General features: G+C 50.1%; 1 protein-coding gene across 1 annotated transcript; it reads left to right on the forward strand.

Annotated features, from left to right (window-relative positions):
• The first annotated feature begins 428 nt into the window (after nucleotides 1-428).
• Nucleotides 429-18,787, forward strand: LOC116636996 (cytochrome P450 4F22). The gene is made up of 12 exons (XM_032412175.1): nucleotides 429-650; nucleotides 3,865-4,009; nucleotides 8,983-9,036; nucleotides 9,148-9,275; nucleotides 9,486-9,607; nucleotides 13,099-13,366; nucleotides 14,587-14,653; nucleotides 14,764-14,893; nucleotides 16,398-16,531; nucleotides 17,441-17,505; nucleotides 18,142-18,224; nucleotides 18,610-18,787. Exons 1-12 carry the CDS (start codon nucleotides 429-431, stop codon nucleotides 18,785-18,787), a joined length of 1,596 nt encoding a protein of 531 aa, XP_032268066.1.
• The last annotated feature ends 6,351 nt before the right edge of the window (nucleotides 18,788-25,138 follow it).

Below are 25,138 nucleotides of genomic sequence, written 5' to 3' on the forward strand. Positions count from 1 at the left end.
GGAAGCCTGGTGGCGCATGTGGAACCCACATCTCAGGGTCATGGCACCCCAGGGGAGAAGGTATCTATCCAGCAATGTTTATCAGTCATTGGTTAAGAGCTGCTTTCAATGTGTGTGTGTGTTTAAATTTTCCAACACTCTGGCCATCCACGCATGGGCAGAGAAGTCAGGAGGGATGCCCTGCAAAGTCAAGGCTGAGGGCATGTGGACAGGGCACTGGTGCATCCATCTGGCCAGCCAGCTGAAGGTCATTGCTGGGGGGAAGGTTGAGGGGTTTCCTTGGGGTCCGGGACTCCTGTGTATTGAGCACCTACTGTGTGCCAGGTACATGCTGCTTGACTCCAAAGGCCATCCTGTGTCCGGTGCACACATGGCCAGAGGGTGGTTCCTACGTGCACTGACCCCGCCATCCCGTGTGTCCCCCCAGGATGCTGTCCATCGCAGAACACCTGCTGCACCTCCTGGGAGTGGAGAAGACCTCGTTCCGCCTGTATGCCCTGTCTGGGTTCCTCCTCTCCCTGCTCTTCTTCCTCTTCCGCCTGGTGATGCAGTTCCTGAGGCTCTGCTGGCGCTTCTACGTCACCTGCCGCCGCCTGAGCTGCTTCCCCCAGCCACCCCGGCGCAGCTGGCTGCTGGGCCACCTCGGCATGGTGCGTGTGTGGCTGGGCAGGTCCCAGGTATTCAGTAAGGATGATGGGCCTGACTGCTTCCGCCATCCCCCAGGAATCCGGTTGGAGCCATGAACAGACCCATTTTATAGGATAGGGGTGTGATTGAGGCTCAGAGAGGGCAAGCAGTTGACCTGAGGTCACACAGCCGGGATGAGGCAGAGCTGACTCTAAGGTTTTCTCTGTAATTAGATCAGGTGCTTTAAAATATTAACTCAGTCCTCTTGACAATCCTAGGAGGTAGTTCCCATGACTACCCCCATTTTGCTCCTGAGACTATTATGGCACAGAGAGGTTAAGTAGCTGGCCCCAGGTCACACAGCTCGCCAGTGGCATAGTTGGGGTTCAAACCCAGGCCATCTGGCTCCAGAGTCCCTGCTCTTAGCTCTGTATCCTCTGCTGCCTCTTGTTTCTGGATGACAAAACCTGCACTTTTTCAAAAAAGAGTTTCAGAGGTCAGAAGAAAGCCAGACTCCTGAGGGCACGGAGGCTTTTAGGGTCCTACAGTCCAGCTCCTAACTGCCTGTGGCACTCATCTGGTCCCCCTTGCAGGCCTAAAGGAAACTGAGGGACAGTTGTGGAGACCTTCCTGGTTCAGGCCTCATGCCGAGTGCAGACGTGGACTTCGGAGAGCAGTTCAAGGGCAGTGGTCATCAGTGTGTGCCTGATGCCCATCTCTACCCTCTCCTGCCATGTGACCTTGAGCAATGACTTCACCTACCCGTGCCTCAGTTTCCCCATCTGCAATGTGGGGATTATGATTGTTCCTAATAACCTCGTGAGATTGTATTGACAGTTCTTAAAGTCATGTCTGTGGCATGCTTGGCACTGAGCCTGCCATGCAGTGGTGGATGTGCTCAACTCCTGGGTCCTGCAGAGCCTGGAAGTATCAGGGGATTCTAGAAATATTTTGGATTCTACTTGGAGTGAGCGTCCCAGAAGAAGGAAGCAGGAGACACATTTCCACTCAATAGCTCAAACAACATTTTATGTGGCTTTAGGAATGACTCCCCTGGGGCCAGCATTCACTAAGTTTTGCCCGTTTGTGCCTGAATCTCCTCCCTCTGTTTCACCTCCTACCTCTGCTTGGGCCTCATCCTCTCCTGCTGGACCATGGTCCAGCCTCCTCCCTGGGCTCCTGCCTCCAGTCCATCCCCCATCCTGGCCCCAGGAGGATTCCTGAAACCAACCACGTCCCTCCTCTACTCACACACCTTACATGGCTCCCCACTGCTGTCTGGAGAAAGTCTCAGCTCCTCAGGTAATGTTCAAGCCCCTTTAGACTCTAACTCCCACCCTGCTCACGTCTAGTCTTGCAGAATGACTTCCTGTTCCTATAACCAGGCTCTGACTTCCCACCTCCATGTCCTTTGCTGGAACTGTGCCCCCTGCCCTAAATATCCTTCTCAGTTAGATGAACTTCTACTCATTTGTCATTCCCCATATCCAGTACTCTTACTCTGAGAAGCCATCTGGCTTTACTGGTGGTTCTAGAGGTAGTAGCCAGGCTCTGGTGTCCCAGACAGTTGGCCAGGGCCGGTTCTAAAGTCCAACCTTGACCCTGTGGACCCAGCATGCGTCCTGGGGCCATGAGTTCTGGGTGAGGCCATGGTTTCTCTTGGGTGTGGACAGGCTCAGGGCTGAACCTGATTGAGAAGGAGACACAGGAGCCAGAAAGAAGTCATTTATTGGCTTGTTCACTCATTCATTTATTCATTTGATCGGCAGTTGCTGGGCCTTGCAATTGGCCAGGCAAGGGGTTAGGTCCCTTAATATCTGAGCTCTCCCTTAATTCTCACAGGCTGTGGAATAGGGATGGATCTTCCCAATATTATGGATTTGATCTTTGGAGCTCAGAGAGGTTAAGTGACTTGCCCAAGGTCACACAGCTGCCGAGAACAGATTTGAACTCCGATCCTGAAGCACTTCTGCCTTGTGTTTGTTAAGAGCGGGCATTTTGGAGCTGGGTGGCCTGTGTTCAAACCCTGGCTTTGCCACTGTGGCAGATGACCCCAGTGTCTGCCCGGATCCTTTTGCCCCTTTCTGGATGTGATGGCCTGACCTCCAGCTGCCAGCACCAGAATTCTAGGGCTTTCTCTGGCCCTGTGCGCTGTGAGCTTCAGAGTTAATGCCCCAGGTGTGACCCTTAGCCAGTGACTGTGGGACTGTAGGAGTTGATGTATAAACACCTCAGCTCACTCTTCCTCTGCTGGGTTGACTTTGATACACGTGTCCCCCAGAGGTCCCCAGGAAGACAGCACTGAGTTGCCCGTGGCCATAACACCCTTGGCCACTCCCCCTTTGCTGGCTGCCTTCCCTCCCTGTCTCACTTTCCTTAGTCCCCTGCCCATGTTTTTGGGGATCCACCTTCAAACGAACCACTTGCCCTAGAACCCTTGTCTCAAGACCTGCTTCTGGGGAAGCCCAAACCAAGACAATCACTTACTCACCTGTAACTTCAGACAAGTCATTTGACCTTTCTGAGCAAAGTAAAATGGGGAAAATAGTAGCAACGATGTCTCAGAATAGTTGTGTGGGTTGAAGGTATGAGTATATGAAAAATGCCCCCAGCAGTGCCTGAGACTGCAAGCCCGCGTACGTGTTAAAACTGACAATACTAGTAGTTTATTCCTGACAGAGCAAGTACTCAATAAATGCCAATCATGATTGTGCTTACTGTTACCGTTTTTTATTTCTTTTTATTTTTTTCTTTTTCTTTTTTTTTTTTTTAAAGATTTTATTTATTTGACAGAGAGAGACACAGCGAGAGAGGGAACACAAGCAGGGGGAGTGGGAGAGGGAGAAGCAGGCTTCCCGCGGAGCAGGGAGCCCGATGCGGGGCTCGATCCCAGGACCCTGGGATCACGACCTGAGCCGAAGGCAGACGCTTAACGACTGAGCCACCCAGGCGCCCCCCGTTTTTTATTTCTTGAACACCGGCTGTGTGTCAGGCCCCTGTGCTGGGCTCTCTTGTTTTGTTCATTCATGAATTTTCTCAACCACCCTCAAGCACAGAGTCGATTCTTCCCCACTTCTCAGATGAGGGAATGGAGGCTCACCAAGGTGCAACCCTCATACAGCCAATCCTACAGCTCTCCTGGGCTCGTTTGGAGGACAGGGGAGGTGGCGGGAGGGAAAGGCTGGGGAAGGTGGGGCTGGGCTCCTCCTCACTATCTTTCCCTACCACCTCCTGCAGTATCTTCCAAATGAGACGGGCCTCCAAGATGAGAAGAAGGTGCTGGACAACATGCACCATGTGATTCTGGTGTGGATTGGACCCATCCTGCCACTGTTGGTTTTGGTGCACCCTGACTACATCAAGCCCCTAGTGGGTGCCTCAGGTATGTGGGCTGGGCCTTCAAATGATGGGTAACCCCTTAATTCCCAGAGCTCACCTGGGCTTCTAGGCATGTAAGCTATCCAGGGGAAGGGCCATTTGAGTAGGGATTTGAAGGATGAATAGGAGTTCACCAAAGCAGCCACAGTAATACAGGTAGTGGGAATAGCATGGGAAAAGGTGGACAATATCTAAGAGTCCTGGGAAATTTGAGAGGATGTCTACCCATCTGGAAGTCAGATCCAAACATGTTTGGATAGATAATTGTTGGCCCAGGATTTTGTTAAGTGGTTGCTGCTTAATTCTAAGCCATGGCAGCCCATCATTTGCCTTCTGACGTTCCCACTGCGGCTCTTCCAGCTTCACCTGGGCTGCCCCTGGTTGGTGGAAGAAGAGATGCGGAAGGATTGCTTCTCCCTTCTACAGTCCACACCTCTCCCAAGGTGTAGGACTCCCAGGTGTGCTTGGCAAGCTCTTGTTCAACCTTCAACACCCAGATCCAATGACCCCTTCTCCAGGAAGACCTGGGGGTGACCCTCCAGACGGATCATAGCTTTCTCCTCTGGGCTTTTCCATTCTCAGTCCTAATCCTCTAAGGCTGAGTGTGTCTGCATTCAGTCCTGTCCCCCTCATAGGAGTCTGGATCTGCAGTGTGGCCTTGCATGTAACTGGGCACCTCCAGAGACATCAGGGGCATTTGAGAGAGGAGGGAGGAATGAAAGAGCTCCAGGAATTTTAGATCTCTGGCCCCAGCTTGGGCCTCTGCAAACCCATGTCTAGAGACCACCATCAAGGCTGCCACCCTGGAGCCATGAAAGAGGAAGGGCTGCCATTCTTCCCTTCCCAGCTATGCCCTCCCCACCATTACTGCATTTGTGAGGGGATGCCCACCCCACTGCACAAAGGGGGACCTAGACCCTGGGAAGGGTGACTTTTCCAAGGGATGGGCACCAAGTTGTGGGAAGAGCCCTGGGCTAGGACTTAGGCAGGCTGGGCTCTGATCCTGGCTGGAGCCATACTTGCTGTGTGACCGAGAAATTCATCTAACCTCACAGGGCCTCAGTTTCTGCTCTGGAAAATGGGGTGGTTGTGAAGGCTCCAGATGATGTGGGTAGGTGCTCATGAGGGTTTGTTCTCTCCTGCCTTTTTCATATCCTGTTTTTCTTTCCCCTTCTCCTCATTCTCTCCTGAATCCTCCTACTTCCCCCCTACTCCTAAGAGTCCCAGTTTCCTGAGTACTGTCCTCCGTGGTTGTGAGACCCCAAGTAGAATAGGGAGTGAAGCCCCCAGTGTGGCCTCAGCGCATAGTAGATGCTCAGGCCTCTGCCTCTCCTCTCCTCTCCCCTCCCTTCTCTCAGGTCAGGCAGGACATCCACTACCTCCCCTGCTGGAGGAGTCAGATGGGGGGCTCTAGTTGGGAGGGTGGGGCTGTGAGTCAGGACAGACAAGCCTGGCCCCAAGCTGTGGATCGCATTCCCCACTGGGGCCTCCACAGGGCCACACCTGGGGAACTCGCTGCTCGGGGCCCAAACACACACAGCCCATGGAGCCTGAGAAAGGCACGGCTCCTCTTGGACCTCTGTTTCTCCATCTTATATTGGGCAATTGGGATAGAGAGGATTAATGGGTGAAAGGAGGTGAAAATGATTTATGGAGTATGAAACGTGATATATAGGCATGTAATTACAGCTTGTCTTTCTACATTCATTTTGTATGGGGTTGAAATTCACATAACATATAATTAGCCATTTTAAAGTACGCAGTTTTAAACTGTAAGGTATTTCGAGTGTTCCCAATGTTGTGCAACCCTCGGCTCTCTCTCGTTTCAAACTTATTCATAGCTCCATAAAACAGCCTGAACCCATTAAGTAATTACTTCCCATTCTCCTCTCCCTCCATCTCCTGGTACATCCCCCCAATCTCCTTTCTATCTCTATGGCTTTGCCTGTCCTGGATATATCATAGGAAAGGAATTATACACAATGTGGTCTTTTGCGACTGACTTCTTTCACTCAGCAAAATGTTTCCGAGGTTCATCCACAGAGTAGCGATGACCAGGGCTTTATTCCTTTTTAAGGCTGAGTAATATTCCATTGTCTGGATATATGGATATACCACATTTGTTTATCCACTCCTCCACTGACAGTTATTTGGGTTGTTTCTACCTTTGGGCTATTACAAATGATGCTATGAACATGCATGTATGTTTTCATTTCTCCTGGGTAGATACTGAGGAGTAGAAATGCAGGGCCATATGGGAATTCTACCTTTGACTTTTTAAGGAACCACCAAACTGCTTTCCACGATGGCTAGGCATTTATTTTTCACTAGTAGGGGCTTGCTGGGGGCTGGAGACGCAGATATTCATCTCACAAGTTCTTGACATCAGTGACCAATAATTATAGTCATAGTTATAAAAATAGCCAGCAGTTGGTTAATTATTCATTTGTGTGTACAAATATTTAATGAGCACCTGCCATGTGCCAGGAACATATTAGCTCATTGAGTTTTTGTAGGGATGCTACGAGGCAGGCAGGGTTGTTCTGTTTCTCCTGTGGCAGATGAGGAAGTGGAGGGACAGAGGGCTAACGTGCCCAAGTTTACACATGGAGTTAGTGGTAGGGCTGGGATTTGAACCTAGGCCTGGCCTGCCAAGAGGCCAGCCTCTCAACCACAGTGATATGGACTTTCCTGCTGGGCACTGGGTAGGGCCTTTTCTTATATGACCTCATCCAGGGTAGATGTTACCATCCCCTTTTTACTGAAGGGGACACTTAAAATGGGAAAGGCAGCCTGGACACAGACTCTCCTGGAATCAAGTGGTCAGAGTTTAAGTGGAGTAAGGACCTGAGGATGGGAGAACAAGCGTTCAGCTGGGGAGACTTCCTGGAGGAGGTGTCGGTGAAGCTGGGCCTTGAAGGATGTTTGGAGTTTGCCAGATGAGAAGTCTTAGGTGGAGTGTTCTACCAGGACAAAGGTGAAGATGTGTGAAAGTACCAGGGGAATTCAGGTGACTTGGGGTGTCCGGAGGGAAGATGATGTGTGGGGAGGAGTAGGCAATGAGACAGGAGGTAGACTCAGAGCACCTATGTGCAAAGCAAATGAGCTTGTGTTTTACCCTGGGGGCGTTAAGGAATGATGGGAGGTGTTTAAATAGGACAGCCATTGAACAGGTCTGTATATCAGAAAGACCCTCAAAGGGCCTAGGCTGGAGTCCAGATCCCAGAGAGTAAAGGAGTGACCAGAATTCTACCTTCTTCTCCAATGCTGCCTCTTCCTGGAAGCCTGCCTTGACTTCCAGCAGCCCTTTTTCTGTGCCTCCCTTTGCTTCTGGCATACCTTCTATCTTCTAGATAATTGCATGGCGTGCCTCTGCTTCCCTTTCTCACCCCACCCGGAGCTCCTCCAGGCAGGGTGTGGAGCTGAGCCATCTCTGGTCCCCAGCATTGCCCAGCATGGGTTGGGTAAAGGAAGATGGTAGAAGAGATGTTCTGAATAGGAAGATGAGTGGACAGATGACTGTGTGCACAATTGGCCAATTCCTAGGTACTGTGTGTGTAGGTGGCTGAGTCACATCTCAGATAAAAGTGACATCACTTGAGTTTCAGGTACTTCCTTTCTGGGCCCCTGTCCATTCTGTCCCAAGTCTGCTCAACACAGGAAGGGAATTCACTCACTCACCCATCCATCTATCCATCAATCCATTTTTGCATTCATTCATCCTTTGGTTGGTTCATTCAATAAAAAAGTTATTTAACACTAGGAGTGCCTGTGTGGCTCAGTAGGTTAAGCATTTGATTCTTGATTTCAGCTCAGGTCATGATCTCAGGGTTGTGAGATCGAGCCCCATGTTGGGCTCTGTGCTGGGCGTGGAGCCTGCTTAAGATTTCTCTCCCAGGGCGCCTGGGATGAATGAATGAACCAGGAGCTAAATGAACCAAGAGCTAAACTCTTGACTTTAGCTCAGGTCATGATCTCAGGGTTGTGGGATCAAGCCCTGTGTTGGGCTCTGTGCTCAGTGTGGAGTCCACTTGTCCCTCTTCCTCTGCTTCTCCCCCGCTCTCTCTCTCTCAAATACAAAAATCATTAAAAAAAAGATTGTCTCTCCCTCACCCTCTGGTCCTTCCTCTCTCCCTCTCTAAAAACCACATTATCAGTGATCAACGTGGTCCCTCCTCTCAAGGGGCCTGTAACTGGATGGATACAGCCTAGAGGGACTGGTGGAGGAGGGACAGCATCCAAGCAGAGAAGGATGAGGGGGAGTGTTTGAGGCAGAGAGGGCATGTGGTAGAAAGACCTGGAGCAGAGAGAGAATGTGACTTTTTCAAGGAGATGAGAAAATTCTGTGATGTTAGAAGATTGAGCATGTAGAGAATGGAGGATGGAGATGTTTTGAGAGAGGTCTGGACTGGGGTAGATGATTCAAGACTTTGAAAATGGTCTGAGCAGCTGGTTGTTGTGGCTAATGGGTGTGAGTAGGAAGGGACATGGTCAGATCTAACATCTGATAAGACCTCCTGGGACCAGAGTGCAGGGCAGACTGGAGACGGAGAGCACAGGAGGTGTAATTCAGATGGCCTGAGTTGGCAGAAAAGAAGAGTGATTAGGGTGAAGAGATCGCCATCCTGCATGGAGAGCACAGGTTTGGAAGTAGGGCCAGCATGTGGGGTTATTTGGTGTATGTTGATGGGTGAGGTGGGAGAGACATACAGGGGCAAGATGGGGCAGGGCCTTCAGTGCTAGCCTGAGCTTGAACTTTCTTACCAGAGTGATAGGGAGCCATGGGAGGTATCTGAGCAGGGGAGGCTCATGTTCAGATCAGCATGTTATAAGGATCTTTCTGGGGCAGGTATAGAGGAGGAACTGGAGGGGTGAGGTGGAGGTCGGAGCTCAGAGAGGAGGCCCAAGGAGGTCATAAGCAGAGGTCAAGGGTCAGAACTCTGTTTTGAGTCACCACCCACTCTTCTCTCTCCACAGCTGCCATCGCCCCCAAGGATGACCTTTTCTATGGTTTCCTGAAACCTTGGCTAGGTGAGTGTGGGAGTGGGTGAGTGGGCTGGGGCTTCGGGGAAGAGGAGTGGGGTTTCTTGTAGGGTTTCAGAGTAATAGGAGAGGCCCCTAATCTCAGTCTTCTGGGCCCAGGAGATGGGCTGCTGCTGAGCAAAGGTGACAAATGGAGCCGCCACCGCCGCCTGCTGACACCTGCCTTCCACTTCGACATCCTGAAGCCCTACATGAAGATCTTCAACCAGTGCACTGACATCATGCATGTGAGTCGCAAGGTTTCTTGGGAAGAGGGTGTCCTGGGAGTGAGACTGGTCCAGGCTCCGACTCATGGGTAAGCCGGGTGATGTCAGGAAGCTTCACTTCCTTTACCCTATAAAGTGGGCTTATAGTAAGCAGGCAGCTAGGTCATTGGCAGCCTGGCTTAAAGTCTGCGGTCTCCACGTCAATTTGCCATGTGTCTCTTTCTCTTCCAGGGTAAATGGCGGCGCCTGGCACAGGGCTCAGTGGTCTCCCTTGACATGTTTGAGCATGTCAGCCTCATGACCCTGGACAGTCTTCAGAAATGTGTCTTCAGCTACAACAGCAACTGCCAGGAGTGAGTGTGGCCTCCCTGGGGAAGATAGAGCCCATTGCTCTAGGGCAAGGTGGTGGGAGAAGAAAGGAAACTCTCAGGTGTTAGGCATCCCGGGGCTATTGGTACTCTGCCACTGATGGGCTGTGTGTTTCTGAAAACTGACATCACCTCTCTGAGCGTATCTCCTTATCCAAAAATGGAACCCCAATTCCTTCCCCATAGCCATGGTGTGAGTATTGAGATAATGTAAGTTGATGGTTTTGCATATAGTAGGTGCTTGATAAAAGGTAGTTTCCCTCATTGCTCCATGAAGAGTAGTTTGGCCTTTGGAAAATGTCTCCCCATTTTCTGAGCCTCAGTGTCCTTTTTTGTAAAACAAGGATGACAATCCTTAACCCTCTGAGAGGTGTTTTAAGAATAAAATGATGTCAGGGCGCTTGGGTGGCAAGGTTGGTTAAGCTTCCGACTCTTGATTTTCGCCCGAGTCATGAATACAGGGCTGTGGGATCAAGCCCCATGTTGGGCTCTGTGCTTGCAGAGCCTGCTTGAGATTCTCTCTGTCCCTCTCCCTATGCCCCTCCCCCATGCTCCTGCTCTAAATAAATAACACTTTGTGCTTAAAAAAGAATAAAATGATGCCACAGTGCCCTGGCACACAGTAGATGCTCAATGAATATTTGTTGAATGAATGAATAAGATGACCATTGTCCTGGTTCATTCATTCATTCATCAGATATTTGTTGTGTTCCTACTATGTGCCTGATACTATGCTAGCTACTGGGAATATGGTGATGAGCGACAGAACTTAGTACCTTGGAATTTATAGTCTAAGTGGCTATATATCGAATAAGAGACATCATAAATGGCAAGTTTGTAGCACATAGTAGGTCATTAATAATAAGCTGCTGACTTTGTTACTCTGGGCTTTGTAGGGTTATGCTTCAGTTGGGTAAGGTGGAGATGGCCTTTGTGATTGATTAGTTAATTAATTAATCTGGAAATATTTACTGAGTGCCTACTATGCACCACTCTTGGACTAGGCACTATGAATACAGTGGTCAACAAAATAGTCAAGGTCTTGCTCCTCTGGAATTTATGTGTTGGTGGGAAGAAAGGCAGTAACCATGCACAAATAAAGAAACAAGAAAATGACAGACTGTGACAAGTGTATGAAAACAAGCATACTTCAGGACCAAGGACAGCCCCTTGCACACCTGTCCCAGTGATTATTTCTTTTTTTTTTTAAAGATTTATTTATTTATTTGAGAGAGAGAGTGCGAGAGCAAGCACAGGGTGGGGGGGGTAGGGGGGATGGAGGGACAGAGGAAGAGGGAGAGAGAATCTTAAGCAGACTCCATACTGAGTGTGGGACCTGATGCAGGGCTTGCTCTCGTGACCCTGAGATCAGGACCTGAGCCAAAACCAAGAGTCAGATACTTAACCAACTGTGCCACCCAGGCACCCCTTCGTTTGTTTGTTTGTTTGTTTTTAATAAAAGCATTTTTTTATTATGTTATGTTAATCCCCATACATTACATCATTAGTTTTTGATGTAGTGTTCCATGATTCATTGTTTGCGTATAACACCCAGTGCTCCATGCAGAACGTGCCCTCTTTAATACCCATCACCAGGCTAACCCGTCCTCCCACCTCCCTCCCCTCTAGAACCCTCAGTTTGTTTTTCAGAGTCCATCATCTCTCATGGTTCGTCTCCCCCTCTGATTTCCCCCGCTTCATTCTTCCCCTCCTGCTATATTCTTCTTCTTCTTTTTTTTTTTTTAACATATAATGTATTATTTTCTTCAGAGGTACAGATCTGTGATTCAACAGTCTTGCACACTTCACAGCGCTCACCATAGCACATACCCTCCCCAATGTCTATCACCCAGCCACCCCATCCCTCCCATCGTATGTTTTTTTTAAATAACAGTTTTCCTGAGATGTAATTCACATACCATATGATTCACCCATTTAAAATATACAATCCAATGGTTTCTAGTATATTCACATAGTTGTGCAACCATCACCATAATCAATTTTAAAATATTTTCACCAAAGATAAGCCCTGTACATTTTAGCACTCACCCCCACTTCCCACTTCTCCCTGTGTAAGCAATCATGAACCTTCCTTCGGCTGCCATAGATTTGTCTATTATGGAAATTTCATACTGATGGAATGATACGGACTTCTGTGTCTGGTTTTGTTTGGTCAGCATAATGTTTTCAAGATTCATCCATGCTGTGGCCTGTGTCAATATTTCATTTTTTAGGTTACTGAATAATATTCCATTTACCACATAATACCACATTTTGTTTATCCATTCATCTACTGATGGACATTTGGGTTGTTTCCACTTTTTGGCTATTATGTAAACATTGGTGTATGAATGTTTGTGTGAACAGATGTTTTTGATTTTTTAAGTCTGTACCTAGGAGTGGAGTTGCTGGGTTATGTGATAATCTTTGTTTAGATTTTTTTTTTAAATTTTTTTATTGTTATGTTAATCCCCATACATCACATCATTAGTTTTAGATGTAGTGTTCCATGATTCATTGTTTGTGCATAACACCCAGTGCTCCATGCAGAACGTGCCCTCCTCAATACCCATCACCAGGCTAACCCATCCTCCCACCCCTCTCCCCTCTAGAACCCTCAGTTTGTTTTTCAGAGTCCATTGTCTCTCATGGTTCTTCTCCCCCTCCGATTTCCCCCCCTTCATTCTTCCCCTCCTGCTACATTCTTCTTCTTCTTTTTTTCTTTCTTAACATATATTGCATTATTTGTTTCAGATTTTGAGGAACTGCTGGACATTTTTCCCAAAGTAGATGTGCCATTTTATATTTCTATAATATCGAGTGTGTGAGGGCTCCAATTTCTCCACACCCTTACCAACACTTGTTATTTTTTTTTAAACACTAGCAATTGTCTGTCTTTTTGGTTCTAGCCATTCTTAGTTAGGGTGAAGCGGCATCTCATTGTGGTTTTGATTTGCATTTCCCTAGCGACTAGTGCTGTTAAGTATCTTTTCATGTGCTGTTTGGCCATTTGTATATCTTCTTTGGAGAAATGTCTATTCATATGCTTTGCCCATTTTTAAATTGGGTTATTTGTCTCTTATTGCATTTTAAGAGCTCTTTCTATATTTTAGATACAAGTTCGCCATCAGGAATTAGAGTTCTCCCACTCTGTGGCTTGTAGGCATTTAGTCTTAGTGATGCTATGTCTATTTGGAAGTCTTAATCCTTTGGGCCTATTTTATTTTATTTATTTATTTAACATATTATGTATTATTTGTTTCAGGGGTACAGGTCTGTGATTCATCAGTCTTACACAATTCACATCACTCACCATAGCACATACCCTCCCCAATGTCCATCACCCAGCCACCCCATCCCTCCCACGCCCCTCCACGCCAGCAACCCTCAGTTTGTTTCCTGAGATTAAGAGTCTCTTACGGTTTGTCTCCCTCTCTGGTTTCGTCTTGTTTCATTTTTCCCTCCATCCCCCACAGGAAGATGAGCGATTACATCTCGGCCATCATTGAGCTGAGTGCCCTGGTGGTCAGGCGTCAATATCGCCTTCATCACCACGTAGACTTCATCTACCACCTCACGGCAGATGGCCGGCGATTCCGGCAGGCCTGTGACACCGTGCACCGCTTCACCACGGAGGTCATCCAGGAGCGGCGGCTGGCGCTCCGCCAGCAGGGGGCTGAGGCCTGGCTGAAGGGCAAGCAGGGCAAGACCTTGGACTTCATCGATGTGCTGCTCCTGGCGCGGGTGAGGCTGGGCCCTGGAGGGTGGAGCCCGGCCCCGGACGGCCTCCTCGCGAATTGCACCGACGATGTAAAATGATAAAGGTCCAAAGTAACATAGATCTGGGATGCAGGCAGGTGCAGCACATGTAAGACTTACTGTTTTAGTTTGCTAGGGTTGCCATAACAAAGTGCTACAGACTGGGGGAGTTAAACCACAGAAATTAATTTTCTCAAGGTTCTGGAGGCTGGAAGTCTGAGGTCAGGGTGTTGACCGGGTTGGCTTCTTCTGAGGCCTCTCTCCCTGGCTTGTAGATGGTACCTTCTCGTATCTTCACATTGTCTTCCCTCTGCTTGTGACTCTGTGTAAATTTCCTCTTCTTCTAAGGACACCAGTCATGTGGGGCCCACCCTAAGGACCTCATAATAATTGAATTACCTCTCTAAAGGCCCTGTCTCCAAATACGGTCACATTCTGAGTTCCTGGGGTGTTAGGACTTCACCATATGAGTTCTGGAGGCGGGGGCGGGGGCGCAATGTTGCCCACCAGACTTATGATGATGAAATAACAAGACTTTGAAGAAATGTGGCAGTTGCAGACATTGCTTCTGTGGAATTTCTGAGCAGTGCTTGGGTTCTGGATTCAGACAGTCCTGCGTTCCAGTTCTGGCCCTGCAGCCTAGTGGATGCTTGACCTTAGGCATCTGACTCTCCCCTCCGAGCCTCAGTTTCCCCATTTATGACATGATGGTCACGAGGTGTGATCGCAGATCGTGGCTGGGCATCCAGCAGGCTCTCTGGTGTTAGCAGCTGCTCAAGAAACACAAACTCCCTTCTTCCCTTCGCCTTTCACTCTCCCTCCCACTTTCCATCTTTCTTTCTTTCTTTAAAAGATTTTATTTATTCATTTGAGACACAGAGATACAGAGAGAGAGAGAGCATGAGCAGGGAGAGAGGCAGAGGGAGAGGGAGAAGCAGGCTCCTCGCTGAGCAGGGAGCCCGATGTGGGGCTCGATCCCAGGACCTGGGATCATGACCTGAGCCAAAGGCAGACACTTAACCATCTGAGCCCCCCAGGCACCCCGCTTTCCATCTTTCTTAGACAAGCTACATACCTCTGTCTGCCTGGAATCCTTCCCCCTACAGCTTGGCTTGAGAGAGGGGCCGATATCTTGACTTCAGAGGAGCCTTGGGATGTGGAGGGTGGGATGAAGTGGGCTGAGTGTCCTCTCCGGCTCATCCCAGGATGAAGATGGGAAGGAACTGTCCGATGAGGACATCCGAGCTGAGGCGGACACCTTTATGTTTGAAGGTGAGGACGTGGGGTGAGGCTGGGGGAGGCCAGGCGGGGCCCCGTTGTCTGAAAATTGCATCTTCGCTGTCTTCAGGCAGCCTCTATTTGAACTCCTCCTCTGCCTACAGGTCACGACACAACATCCAGTGGGCTCTCGTGGGTGCTCTTCAACTTGGCCAAGTATCCAGAGTACCAGGAGAAGTGCCGGGAAGAGATCCAGGAAGTCATGAAAGGCCGGGAGCTGGAAGAGCTGGAGTGGTTGGTTTGGGGTCGGGGGGATGGTAGCGGCAGGTTGAGTCTAGAGCTTGCATTTATTTCTTGCTCTGGTCTGCACACATTTCTTGCTCTTGCCTGTATATTACTCTTGCTCCTGCAGGGTGTTGTTGAATGGGGTGGCATCCAAACAGATGTGTGGGTTCAGATCTGTTCCACATGTCTCCTCATTCTCCTTGAACCAGCAGCTACCCTGGGCACATTCTTCTCAAGGCAGATTCCCGAAGCACAAAGAGCCACAGTTTAAAACCTCTGCTTGCATTGTAACATTCCATTTAGCTAAAGCAAGTCACAGGGCCAAGTCCAGCATGAATGCGACAGGACGTACATTCCACTCACCTGAGCAGAAGACACTGCAGAATCACATACAGAGCGCACGGGGTGTATAATTCAAACACAGGTGTGGGGTGGGGGGGGGAGTGAAGAATTGGGAAAAATAATCCAATTTACTTTAGATATGTGCCATGTAGAGCTGATTCTGGGTGTCTCAAAGGAAACACAGGAATACATAGCATCCAACAGTGAGAAAGAAAACTCTTTTCTGTTCAGTGTCCACCTTTTAGATTTTGATATTAGAAAGACACTCTCAGTTGGATGCCGTTGTATCTTGAACTCCTTGCGAATCTGCCTCCCTGCCTTTTTAAAAAGATTTTATTTATTTATCAGAGAAAGAGAGAGCACAAGCAAGGGGAGGGGCAGGCAGAGGGAGAAGCAGGCTCCCTGCTGAGCAAGGAGCCCGATGAGGGATTGGATCCCAGGACCCTGGGATCCTGACGCGAGCTGAAGGCAGACGCTTAACCAACTGAGCCACCCAGGCGTCCCCTGAATCTGCCTTTTTAATGAAGGGATAAGATGGCTCAGTTTCTGAGGACTAGCTAGAATTTAATAACTCTTCTGTTTTCCCAGTGGTGTCTATGTTATGGGTACTTTTATCCCAGGCATGCTGTTTGCCCTTTAAGGTAGCGACATAAAATTTCTTTGAAAGAGAAAGAAAATGATCCAGATCATGGACCAAGGGTTATAATTAATCCAATTTGGAGCCCTGGAGTCCAATGGAAAAAAGTTAATAATAGCATAAGGAGAGGATGTATGGGTTTTTAAATACTGAAATTGATCCATACAGGCAGGTAAACTGCTGCGGCCCCGGGCCCCCCTGCCTATCCTGGCACCCCTCCCAGCTGTCCTCTGACATTATTCATCAGTTAAAGGGTTAATGCTGGGCGTGCAGAAGCCTGCTGGTGCTGCTCTGATTGGTTGCGGGTCAGATATTTTGCACGCTGAGGATTAGTGATATGAGCATGCCCCAACTACAAATGCGGGAAGTTGGGGCAAGTCTGAGATCCTGGACTCGTTTCCTGTGTGGTTGCTTCTGAATGCATGTGCATGTGCATGGGCGTGTGTGTGTTCGTGCGTGTGTTTGGGGAAGGGGTTGTTTGTTGCTGTGGCCTGGCCCCAAGTCACCCACCATTCCATGTTCCATGCTCCCCAGGGACGACCTGACTCAGCTGCCCTTCACCACCATGTGCATCAAGGAAAGCCTACGCCAGTTCCCGCCAGTGACCTTGGTCTCCCGCCGCTGCACGGAGGACATCAAGCTTCCGGATGGGCGCATCATCCCCAAAGGTGCCCATGATGTCCACCCGGCCGCTGGGCTGCTCTGCTGCCTAGGGGGGCCTGGTCATGCCTGCCCCAGGTGCACCCTCCCTGTAGATGGGGCAACTCTCTGTGAGGCTCTTGCTTCTGGGAGGAGGGAGGAGACCCAGCTGTGTAGGGGGGAGACAGAGATGAGTGAGTTCAGGTGGAAAGGCAAGAGTGGGTGTGGCAGCATGGGCCCCGGGAGGGTGCAGGTAGGGGAGGGATGGTTTCATTCAGTTGCCAGATACCCCTTGGAGACTAAGCCCAAGTGATGCTGGAGATCTAGAGAGGCCTCGTTCCCAGACCCAGGCCTTGAGTACCACCCAGTCTGAGGGAGACACAGCAGGGCACAGACATCCCAGTCACATGGGGTTAAGGATGGGCTAAAGGGAGGAACAGGGGCTGGAACAGCCCAAAATAAGGAGCAATGACTTCATCTGGGGTGAAATGCAGGGAGGGCTGCTTAGAAGAGGCAACATGAGAGATGAGCCTTGGAGGTTGAAAGTGAAAGAGAGAGCATATTTATGGAGCAGAGTCTCAGGGTGCAGGTAGTGAAAGACCTTGAATGCTAGGTTGAGGCATTTGAACTTGATCTTCAGGATAGTAGGGAGCCAAGGGAGGTATTTGAGCTGAGGAGGAACAATGTCAGATATGTGAGTGAGAAAGATCCCTGTGTGGCCAGCATGGCAGCTAGAAAGGTGATGGGAACCCTTTAGGGAGCAGCAGCGGGAGTGGACACAGCAGCAGAATTTTTCAGAGAAGGATGGGCAGGAAAGAGTAGCAGATGGCTCATGGGAACAGCATGGCTCCAGGAAGAGCAGGGAAGGAGGAGGTCTTCAGAGAAGGCCCTGGTTCCCCTCAGCTCCAATGGCCCCACTGACCCCACCCTCCCCACAGGAATTATCTGCCTGGTCAGCATCTATGGGACCCACCACAACCCCACCGTGTGGCCTGACTCCAAGGTGAGCCCCTGCCTCAATTCTCCATTCCCTCAGCTTCTTCCTCCTCAGAAGGGGTGGTCCTGGGGTGGTGAGGCCTCCCTACTCTGCTCCCCAGGGACCCAGATGGCCTGGCTGGGTACAGAGCTTGAGTGCCCCTCCCCCAGCCATTCACTCACTGTTGATTCATTAGGTCCACAAATATTTATTGAACACCTCCTGTGTGCCAGCCTCTGTGCTGGGCACTGAGGACAGAGGAAGTTACTGCCTTTGCCCTCATGGAGCTCATGGTTTAAGTTCAGGGGAAGAAAATAAGCAAAAACTATCATTGTCGTTATTGATACATGCACAGAGGAAATAAAAACTGGAGTGTGGTGGGGGGCACTTTAGCTCAAGTGGTGAAGAAAGGCGTTGGGGAGGAAGAGATATTTGAGCTGAGACCTGAAAAGTGTGAAGAGCAGGGAGAAGCCTGTTCCAGGCAGAGGAGACAAGAAGTGCAAAGGCCCGGTGGTTGTAATGAGCCTGGCATGCTTGAACAACAGAAAGAAGAGGGTGTGGCTGGATTGTAGTGAGGTTCTCTCTGTCCAGCTGAAGGATGGGGGCCAAGCTGTGATGGCTGGGCCAGGCCCCCAGACTCACCCCCAGGCTAATCCTGCCTAGGTGTACAACCCCTATCGCTTTGACCCGGACAACCCACAGCAGCGCTCCCCACTGGCCTACGTGCCATTCTCCGCAGGACCCAGGTAACTCTTCTATTTCCCTCAGTCCAAGCCAAGCATAGGAGGGTCACCGAGGCCAGTGGAAGGTCAGGGATGCGCCGATCAGGAGCAGAGACCACCTCCCACCCAGATGTGCTTTCTGCCAACCCGGCACCCTCTTCATGCTTTCAGTGTACCAGGATGTCCCCTAATCAGACTCTGTGATAGTATCCCTGGGTATTGAGCAACTACTGTGTGCCAGGCCCTGAGTTCTGGGCTCATATGCTCCCAACGACTCTGATGCCGCTGCCCCCATTTTACAGAGGAGGGAACTGAGGCTCAGAGGGGGAGGTCATTTACCCCGGGACTCCCCCCTTCCTGGCTAACACAGCCGCTGAGCTGAGCCCCACCCCGGTGCCCCTTCCTCTAGGAACTGCATCGGACAGAGCTTTGCCATGGCTGAGATGCGCGTGGCCGTGGCGCTGACGCTGCTGCGCTTCCGCCTGAGCGTGGACCGAACGCGCAAGGTGCGGCGGAAGCCCGAGCTCATCCTGCGCACGGAGAACGGCATCTGGCTCAACGTGGAGCCGCTGCCTCCGCGGGCCTGAGCGCCGGCGCCTCCCTGCGGAACTCCGGGGGCCCAAGCCCCGCCCGGAGAGGCCCAGGCCCCGCCCCCGAGGGCAGAGGCCCCGCCCCCAAGATCCTGGGGGCAGAAACCACGCCCCTCGAAGTTCACGTTCGGTTGCCAGAGGACCAGGCTCCTCCGTGAAGCCTGACGGTGCAAGCCACGCCCCTCACGACAAGGCTCCGCCTCCTGGCGGTCTGGTCCCGCCCCTTGAGGTCCAGGTCCTGTCCCCTGAGGGCCCGTTCCGGCTCTCCTGCTTGAGGGATCAGGCTTGGCCAAATCCCCTTGGGCCCAGACCCCTCCCAGGATCCAGAGCATTCGGGGCCTCAGGCCCCACCCAGCCAGCCACCCAAGGACTTAAGACCCAACACCTAAGGCCTCTGGGATTCAGGACCAGTACCCCCGTGGATTCCGGCTGGCTTCCAAGTTGAGGACTTGGGAGCTAGAGCCCGAATTTAGAGCCCTGAGCCCGGACATCACCTTCTTGAGGCTCCTAGCTCATTTGGGCGAACTCCTCTGGCATCTGGCTGCATCCCAGGGCTCAGGATGTGTGCTTCTGCTGTTTTGTAAATCTAGACCCTCCCTCACAAGCCCCTTCCTTCCTCCCTTGCTGAAAGGCCCTTCGCTGAGTGTCCTGATTTTTGTAGAATAAAAGCAAGGGATGCAGACGTCCCCCATCGTTCACCCCCTAGCTCAGCCAGACACTTCCCTTGGGGCCCAGGAAGGAAATGAAGGTCCCTGGGCTGTTGGGAGGTACGTGAGGGAAGCTATGGGCTAAGAGGCTGGGAAGCCATTTGCCCTCAGACATAAACTGAGGCTTTTTGGGACAGTTTGTGCATTCATTTACCTCATCAACAGACCACATATTAATTAAGTGTTCATTGGCACTGGGCCAAGAGCACAGCTGGGCCCAATTCCTGCCCTCGGGAGAACAGGGGACAGATGTTGTACAAATAATTCCACATGTAAGTTTATTTATAATCCATGACAAGTGCTCCAAATGAGAAGCCCTGGTGCTCTGCGAACACAACAGGGGGTGGCTCAGGGAGAGCTTCTCCAATGCTGAAGTGAGGGTACAAGCTGAGTGGTGACAAGGGAGAGAAGAGCATGTCAGGCGGGAGGAACAGCATCTGCAAAAGTCCCCAGGTGAGGGAGAGCGTGGTGTTCTGGAGGAATACCACTCCAGGGTGGCTGGATCTGGGGGAGGGGGGCAGAATGGAGGAAAGTTGGTCAGAGGCCAACTGCCAGGAACTGCGGGCCACATCTCACTTATTCTGAGGGCAATAGGGAGCTATAGAGGGTATGTGAGCAGGGGGCAGGACAGGACATGGTCAGATGTGGGCTGGCAGGGAGGTGGCTCGGAAGGGGGGGGGCACTGGGAACTGGAAATCTGGGGAAGAGGGAGACTGAGGTCTGCAGGACAGGAGGGGTGACTATCTAGCCGCGGAGGCTGAGGTGAGGGAGGAGGTAAGGGTGATTCCCAGGCCTCTGACTGGGAGAACTGATGACGGCATAGTCCCTGACATGATGATACAGAAGATGGGGCGGTGATGGTATCTACAATAATTGTATTAATTCATCAAATATTTATTGAGCATCTGCTGTGAGCCAGGCCATATTTGAGCCCTTACATAATTGACATTTGCTGCAGGGGTGGGGGGGGGGTGTTAACAGATGACGAATAAAAAATAAGCAAATAAAGTAAATTCACACAGGGCCTTGGAGGATTTTGACTTTTATTGTGACAGAAATGGGGAGCCATGGGAGGGTTCTGAGCAGAGCAAAAGATTTGTCATTTGGTCTTTATAGTATTCTTTTGGCTGCTAAGTGGAAAAGCAAGGGTTAGATTAGGGAGACCAGATGGGGTGACTTCATTGGCCCGTGTGAGAGAAGTGATAAGTGCTATGAAAAAATTGAGCTGGGTAAGTGTTGGGGGGTGTTCAGTAATGCTGGTGGGGGGAGAAGTTGTTCAATCGTCAGTGAAACCCTCACTGAGAAGGGGTCATTTCAACAAAGACTTTAGATAGGAGAGGGCAGGAGCCCTGTGGATATTTGGGAGAAGAATGTTCGAGGTAGAGAGAAACAGTGCAAAGGCCCTGAGGTAGGAACAAGTTTGGGGTGTTTAGGGGGCATTGAGGAGATCAGTGTGGCTGGAGGAGGAGCATGGAAAGAGATGAGGGCAGGCAGGGGATGGGAGCAGGTTATACAGAGCCCTGGAGTCCACTGATTTTACTGTGACAGAAATAGGGAGCCATGGAGGGTTCTGGGCAGAGGAGGGACAAAATTTGTCATACAGTCTTTGGTTGCTATGTTGAATAGAGACTGTGAAGTGAAGATGGGACTAGGGAGATCAGATGGGGTGACCAGATTTGTCCAGGTGAGAGATGACAATGGCTCCAAGCAAGCTGGGGGCTGTAGAGTGAAGACAGGTGCTTGGATTCTGATGACAGGGTGCTTTATGAAGGTAGAGCTGGCAGGTTTGCTGATACTTTGAATGAGGGATTCAGGAGAAAGGGAGGACCCTGGGTTTGGGTCTGAGCCCCTGGAAAGATAGAAGTGACACCTTGAGATGGAGAATGCTTAATAGAGTAAAGGTTTTTTTGGGGGGGGCGGTGAGGGACTGAGATCAGCATGTCAGTTTAGGCCAGGAGGAGTTGGAGATGTCAAGTGGGCTGTTGGATAGGCAGGTCTTGAATTCGGGAGGGAGTTCCGGGCTGGTGATATACATTTGGAATACCTCAGCACTTAGGTGATTGTTTAAAAAGCCCCAAAACTAGTGCAATCCCTGTGTGTGTGTGTGTGTGTGCACGCGCGCGCTCTCCCATGTACACCCGTGTGCGTCCAAGATGGAGGGGTTTCAGGACCAAGCCTTCGGGGTCTCCAAAGTTGATATAATCATAATGAGATTTAAAGTTGGTTGAGAGCTTCCTTTGTGCCCTCCAAATATTCGCATGTAATTCTCACGGGTACTGTTATTATGAGATGGGTACTGTCATTATCTCGTTTAATGGAGGTGGAAACAAAGTTCCCTAGAGTGAGATGATTCACCCAAGGTCCAACAACAGTGTCCTCGTAGCGTGGCCTCAGAGGGGTGGCTTACCCCCCCCCCCCAGGCTTCTAGTGCTGGTCTGGGACCCTCGCCTCGCTTTGCCTATAAGGGGGTGTCGGCAGGCGTGGGTGGAGCGGGGTGGGTGCGGGGGCGTGGAGAGAAGTCAAAGCCAGGAGGAGTGGTGCTGGAGGCCACAGCGGTGTGTGTCCTGCGGCCCCCCCCGGGTGGCGTGTGCTGGGATCGTCGGCCGCGGAATCCCCCGTCTGAGGCCACTCATCCTCCAGCAAAACAAACTTGGTCTTGGGAGGCGACATATGTGGGTTCAAACCCCAGCTCTGCCCCCTTTCTAGCGGTGGCCTTGGGCACGTGACTGGCCCTTTCTGCACCTCGGTTCTCCTGTGCCAGGTGGATTTTTCATCATGCTTCTCATGCATATTAACTTTCCGATAAGGTCGGTGATGGTGAGTGAATGAGGGAGGGAGGAGGGGAGGCATGGGGCCCGTGGATCCCCGGGACCTGCTGCATCTGCGTGTCCGATTCTTCAGACACACGCAGGCCTGGGCCAGTCACTGGTTGCTGTGGGTCTCCTTCCTCTCCTGAGTGTGTCGGAGGCTCCCTCTGCTGGACGATTGAGGCACAACAAGCTCTACGGCGTCTGGTCTCCATTAGTCCGATGTGTGTATGAGGGTGTGTGCGTGTGACTGTATGTTTGGGTATGTGCACATGTGTGTGAGTAAGTGTGTGGATGTATGTACGTGAGTGACCATACGTGCATGTGAGTGTGTGTACGTGTGCAATTGTGGAGTGTGGGTGCACTGCGTGAGTACATGTGTGCATGAAATTGTGTGTGTGCACGCATGTGTGCGTTTGTGAGTATACATGTATCTGTGAGTGTGAGTGTGTGGGTGAGACTGTGTGTGGGTGTATTGGCCAGACAGGAGGGAGAACCTCACTCACTGAACAACTGTAAGTGTCCACATCAGGCCACTGTCCAAACTCCACCCTGTTGCAGCCGGCAGGACATTCTGGAGAAATAATGCCCTTGGCAGTGGCCCTGAGTAACGACTGGTGGGTGCCTGTTCTCTGCTGTCTCCCAGAGATCCCCAGAGGGACTGAGCCCCAGCTTCCCCAAGTGGGAACTTCCTTGACAAAGCCCCGTTTCCCTGCTGCCTTCTCTTGTCTCTCTCACTCCGTCTCACTGGTATCTCCTGGGGTCACTTCCCAAAGGAACAATTTGCAGTTGAATTCCTGTCTCAGAATACAGTTTTTGTTTTTGTACTTGAAGCCTTGCATTAGAGTCTACTTCTGGGAAAAACAAAACCAAGACACACAAGTCACTCCTCCAATCCCCACAAGCCTATTACTATGCCATTTTTTACGAAGAAGGAACCTGAGGCTCAGAGAGGGCAAGTCACTTGCCCAAGGTCACACAGCTGGAGAGTGGCAAAGGTGAGCTTTGACCATGGGCCATCTGACCCTGGCACTTGCTCCCCCCGAGAGCTTCCTCCTTGCTAAGGACCAAGGGAATGAATTGGGGGGGGTGGCATTTACAACCAGTAAAGTCCCTGATATGTGCACCAGAGACACCCAAGTCTCCTGGCTGGTGCTCATGTCCTCGTTCTGTTATAAAATAATGGAAATAATGGCAAACACATTCTTGGTACTGACTGTGAGCCAGGGTGGGTTGTTATAAGTACTTTATTCATTTAAATCCTCTCTTTTCAAATATTACATTGGCTTGAGGTAAAAAAAAAAAAAATGCAAGTGTAGAAATGGAATCATGCTTTTGTTTACGCAAGTATAGACATTTAAAAAGGAAATTTTCCCATGGTGGCTTCTGCTCTCTACCCCCAGCCCAGCAGTTTGGTGTGATTTTTTTTTTCAGTTTGAAAAAAATTGCATATGTGAACATTTTTCAATGTACATACAAACATTTTTGCACACATGACCATTTTTTAAAAGGACTTCCAATGTTAGGAAATGTATTTGTTTTAGTTAGTCGTTGTTGTATAACTAACAGCCAGGAAGTTTAGTAGCTTAAACTGGCAAACTTTAGTTTGCTCGCTATGATTTGGGCAGAAAACTGGGGCAGTTTTCTCTACTCAATGAGGTGTCAGCTGGGGCAGCTCTTCTGAGGCTAGAAGATCCACATCCAAGGTGGCTCACTCTCGTGGCTGGCAATTTGGTGCTGGCTGTTGGCTGGGGTCCTTAGTTCCTCTCAACGTGGGGCCTCTCCAGGGAGTTGCCTGGGCTTCCTCTTAACATGGCAGCTGAATCCAAGCAGGTGTGTTCCAAGGGGCTAGAAGAAAGTCACAAGTCTTCCTACAACCTAGATTTGCAAGTCCCCGGAGTCATAGAGGACAGCCCGGGGTTCAAGGAGAAAGGAATGATACTTTACCTCTGTATCAGTCAGGGTTCTCCAGGGAAACAGAACTAATAGCATCGAGCTCTATCACCTATTCATTATCTATCATCTATCTATCTATCTATCTATCTATCTATCTATCTATCTATCTCTCTATCTCTCATCTATCCATCCATCCATCTACAACTATCATCTATCTATATACTGTGTATTTATCCTAAGATTTATATGTGATATAAAGATTATATATAAATTTCTATCTTAAGATTTATTTATTTCTTTTAAGATATATATATCTTAAGATAAAAATATGCACACATATATGTACATATGAAGATTTATCTTAAGCCATTGGCTCACGCGACTGGGGAGGTGGCCAGTCTGAAATCTGTAGGCCAGCAGGCCATCAGGCTGAAAACTCAGGCAGGAGTAGATGTTGTGGTCTCAGGGCAGAATTTCTTCTCTGGGAAACCTCAATTTTTGCTCTTAAAACCTTTCAACTGGCTGCATGAGGCCCATTTACATTGACGTGGTGTGATTTACTCCTTTACTTAAAGTCAACTGATTGTAGGTGTTAACTCCATGTACAAAACACCTCACCGAAACACCTAATAAGTGTTTAAGTAAACAGTGGGTACCGTGGCCTAGTCCATCTGACAGAAAAAACTAATCATCACAACCTCTCAAGGGAAGGGCTAGCAAAGAGTTCACTGCCGCCATCTGTAATCTACTACTTGGGGGCAAATGGTCTCTTTTTAGGACACTACACTTCCCCAGGGTCCCTTCTCCAAGTCTCCCGTCTGTGGCTTGGGGTGTTGGTGGTGGTCAGGCTAGTTTCTGTGAGCAAGCATCACCCAATAATCAGAGAGGGAGAGAGAAGAGAAGGAAGAGGAGAAGGAGAAGGACTGGGGAAGGAGGAA

This window comes from Phoca vitulina, unplaced genomic scaffold (assembly GCF_004348235.1).
Source record: "Phoca vitulina isolate PV1807 unplaced genomic scaffold, GSC_HSeal_1.0 scaffold13, whole genome shotgun sequence".
NCBI classification, from domain to species: Eukaryota; Metazoa; Chordata; class Mammalia; order Carnivora; family Phocidae; genus Phoca; species Phoca vitulina.

Bases quoted from the DNA above. Each gene is read 5' to 3' on its own strand.
- LOC116636996 (XM_032412175.1), top strand. From the start codon at position 429: ATGCTGTCCATCGCAGAACACCTGCTGCACCTCCTGGGAGTGGAGAAG. The intron at 14,654-14,763 runs GTGAGGACGTGG...CTCTGCCTACAG, and splicing joins GGACACCTTTATGTTTGAAG to GTCACGACACAACATCCAGT. The intron at 14,894-16,397 runs GTTGGTTTGGGG...CATGCTCCCCAG, and splicing joins GAGCTGGAAGAGCTGGAGTG to GGACGACCTGACTCAGCTGC.